This window comes from Cebus imitator, unplaced genomic scaffold (assembly GCF_001604975.1).
Source record: "Cebus imitator isolate Cc_AM_T3 unplaced genomic scaffold, Cebus_imitator-1.0 Scaffold469, whole genome shotgun sequence".
Lineage (NCBI taxonomy): Eukaryota > Metazoa > Chordata > Mammalia > Primates > Cebidae > Cebus > Cebus imitator.
In genome coordinates this window covers 226,207-228,875 of record NW_016107784.1, presented here as the reverse complement: position 1 = coordinate 228,875, position 2,669 = coordinate 226,207, and the positions used below count along the sequence as shown (strand labels likewise).

The 2,669-nt window shown below is 43.8% G+C and overlaps 1 protein-coding gene across 1 annotated transcript in view; it reads left to right on the top strand.

The window, feature by feature from the left end:
- The window catches only part of GDF3 (growth differentiation factor 3), a 4,055-nt gene extending 1,725 nt beyond the window's left edge, over positions 1–2,330 (top strand). Inside the window, exon 2 of the mRNA XM_017512296.2 lies at positions 1,421–2,330. Within this exon, the coding sequence (XP_017367785.1) occupies positions 1,421–2,247 (827 nt within the window). The 3' untranslated portion in view covers positions 2,248–2,330. The remainder of the gene's footprint in view (positions 1–1,420) is intronic.
- The last annotated feature ends 339 nt before the right edge of the window (positions 2,331–2,669 follow it).

The following is a 2,669-nucleotide window of genomic DNA, read 5'->3' as shown; positions in this document are numbered from 1 at the left end:
ACGGGGTTTCACCATGTTGACCAGGATGGTCTCGATCTCTTGACCTCGTGATCCACCCGCCTCGGCCTCCCAAAGTGCTGGGATTACAGGCGTGAGCCACCGCGCCCGGCTTTCTCGGCCATCTTAAAAAAAAAAAGTTTATAAACCTTTTATAAACCAATTAAATATTGAAATATATATATATTTTTTCTTGTTGTTGTTGTTTGTTTTTAAGATGAGGTTTCACCATGATGGCCAGGCTGGTCTTGAACTCCTGATTTCAGGTGATCCACCCACCTTGGCCTCCCAAAGTGCTAGGATTACAGGCGTGAGCCACCGCGCCCAGCCCTTGAAATTTATTTTAAAAACAAATGTATATATAGTAATGTATATAATGCTTTATTAATGTAATAGGTAACAAGATCTAGGGAGGTAACTATACTTATAACTACCAGAAATTTCAGCATGGTGTTAGCATAAGTGGGTTTTTTTCCTTTTCTTTTATTTATTTTTTTTTGTAGAAATGGGATCTTACTTGTTGCCCAGGATGGTCTCAAACTCCTGGCCTCAAACAAATCTCCCATCTCAGCCTCCCAACGTGCTGGGATTACAGGCATGAGCCGCCTTGCTGGGTCTCCATAAATGTTTTAAGATATTTGCAACAACTAAATGTGTAAACATACCTACGATTATTATTGATAACAATGTCACGGGCCCTGATGATATTACTGGGATTTGTTGCTTATATTCATATATGAAGGAAATGCAAAAAAAAAAAAAGAAAAAAAAGAAGGAAATGCTACATTTCATTTAGAGTTTAGTGGAAATCATGATGTCATTATTTTTCCCGTCTAAGTTCGTGAATCCTCTAATTTCATCCAGGACTCTCTGGGAACCCATGGATGTGAAGATAAGAACCTGTGGGTTTGGGTTGGGAGTGGTGGCTCGTGTCCGTAATCCCAGCATTTTGGGAGGCTGAGGTGGGTGGATTACAAGGTCAGGAGTTCAAGACCAGCCTGACCAACACGGTGAAAGCCCATCTCTACTAAAATTACAAAAATTAGCTGGGTGTGATGGTACGCTAATTCCAGCTACTTGGGAGTCTGAGGCAGGAGAATTGCTTGAACCTGGGAGATCGGAGGTTGCAGTGAGCAGAGATCGTGCCACTGCACTCTGGGCTGGGACGACAGAGCAAAACTCCATCTCAAAAAAAAAAAAAAAAAAAAAAGAACCTCTGGCTTTGAATGAGGAATAGAGAAACAATCCTCCCAAATGACAGGGCTTGGGTCACTTCCTGCCCTTGTGTTGTATCCATGGGTACCTGGCATTGGGTCACTTCCTGCCCTTGTATTGTATACATGGGTACCTGGCATTTACAGCACATAGATGGATATGAAGTAAAATATACTATGATGACTGACATGTCTTTTTTCCCATCTAGGTTTCTTTCTTTACCCAAAGAAACCATTCCAAGCCTCCTTCTGCCTGCAAAAGCTCCTGTACTTTAATCTGTCTGCCATCAAAGAAAGGGAGCAGTTGACACTGGCCCAGCTGGGCCTGGACTTGGGGCCCAATTCTTACTATAACCTAGGACCAGAGCTGGAATTGGCTCTCTTCCTGGTTCAGGAGCCTCATGTGTGGGGCCAGTTGACACCTAAGCCAGGTAAAATGTTTGCGTTGCAGTCAGTCCCATGGCCACAAGGTGCCCTTCACTTCAACCTGCTGGATGTAGCTAAGGATTGGAATGACAAACCCCAGAAAAACTTCGGGCTATTCCTGGACATACTGGTCAAAGAAGATAGAGACTCTGGGGTGAATTTTCAACCCGAGGACACCTGTACCAGACTGAGACGCTCCCTACATGCTTCCCTGCTGGTGGTGACCCTCAACTCTGATCAGTGTCACCCTTCTCGGAAAAGGAGAGCAGCCATCCCTGTCCCTAAGGCTTCTTGTAAGAACCTCTGCCACCGTCACCAGCTCTTCATTAACTTCCACGACCTGGGTTGGCACAAGTGGATCATTGCTCCCAAGGGGTTCATGGCAAATTACTGTCATGGAGATTGTCCCTTCTCACTGACCATCTCTCTCAACAGCTCCAATTACGCTTTCATGCAAGCCCTGATGCAGGCAATTGACCCAGAGATCCCCCAGGCTGTGTGTATCCCCAGCAAGCTGTCCCCCATTTCCATGCTCTACCAGGACAATAACGACAATGTCATTCTACGGCATTATGAAGACATGGTAGTCGATGAATGTGGGTGTGGGTAGGATGTCAGAAATAGGAATAGAAGGAGTGTTCTTGGGGCAAATCTTAAAATAAAACTACCTGTCTGGTTTATGACCACTTAGATTGAAAATGTCAATATACCTGTGTTTATAATTTGTCTTCCTGGAATACCCATCATAATTAATGATGCCCATATGTACATGCATGCGTACACACACACACACACACACACACACACACACACATCCAGGAGCCCTAATGATCTTAGTTGATTTCTGCTCTAACATACTTGTTATGCATGTGACTGTATGGACACGGGCATTTACTGATGGCTGATTATGGGCAGGCATTATTCTATTTGTTACTTCACAAACATTTCACTGTTCTTTGAGGCAAGCATTGCTATTTATGCTTTATAGACAAAGAAGCCAGGGTTTAGAGAAGCTAAACGCATTTTCTTTTT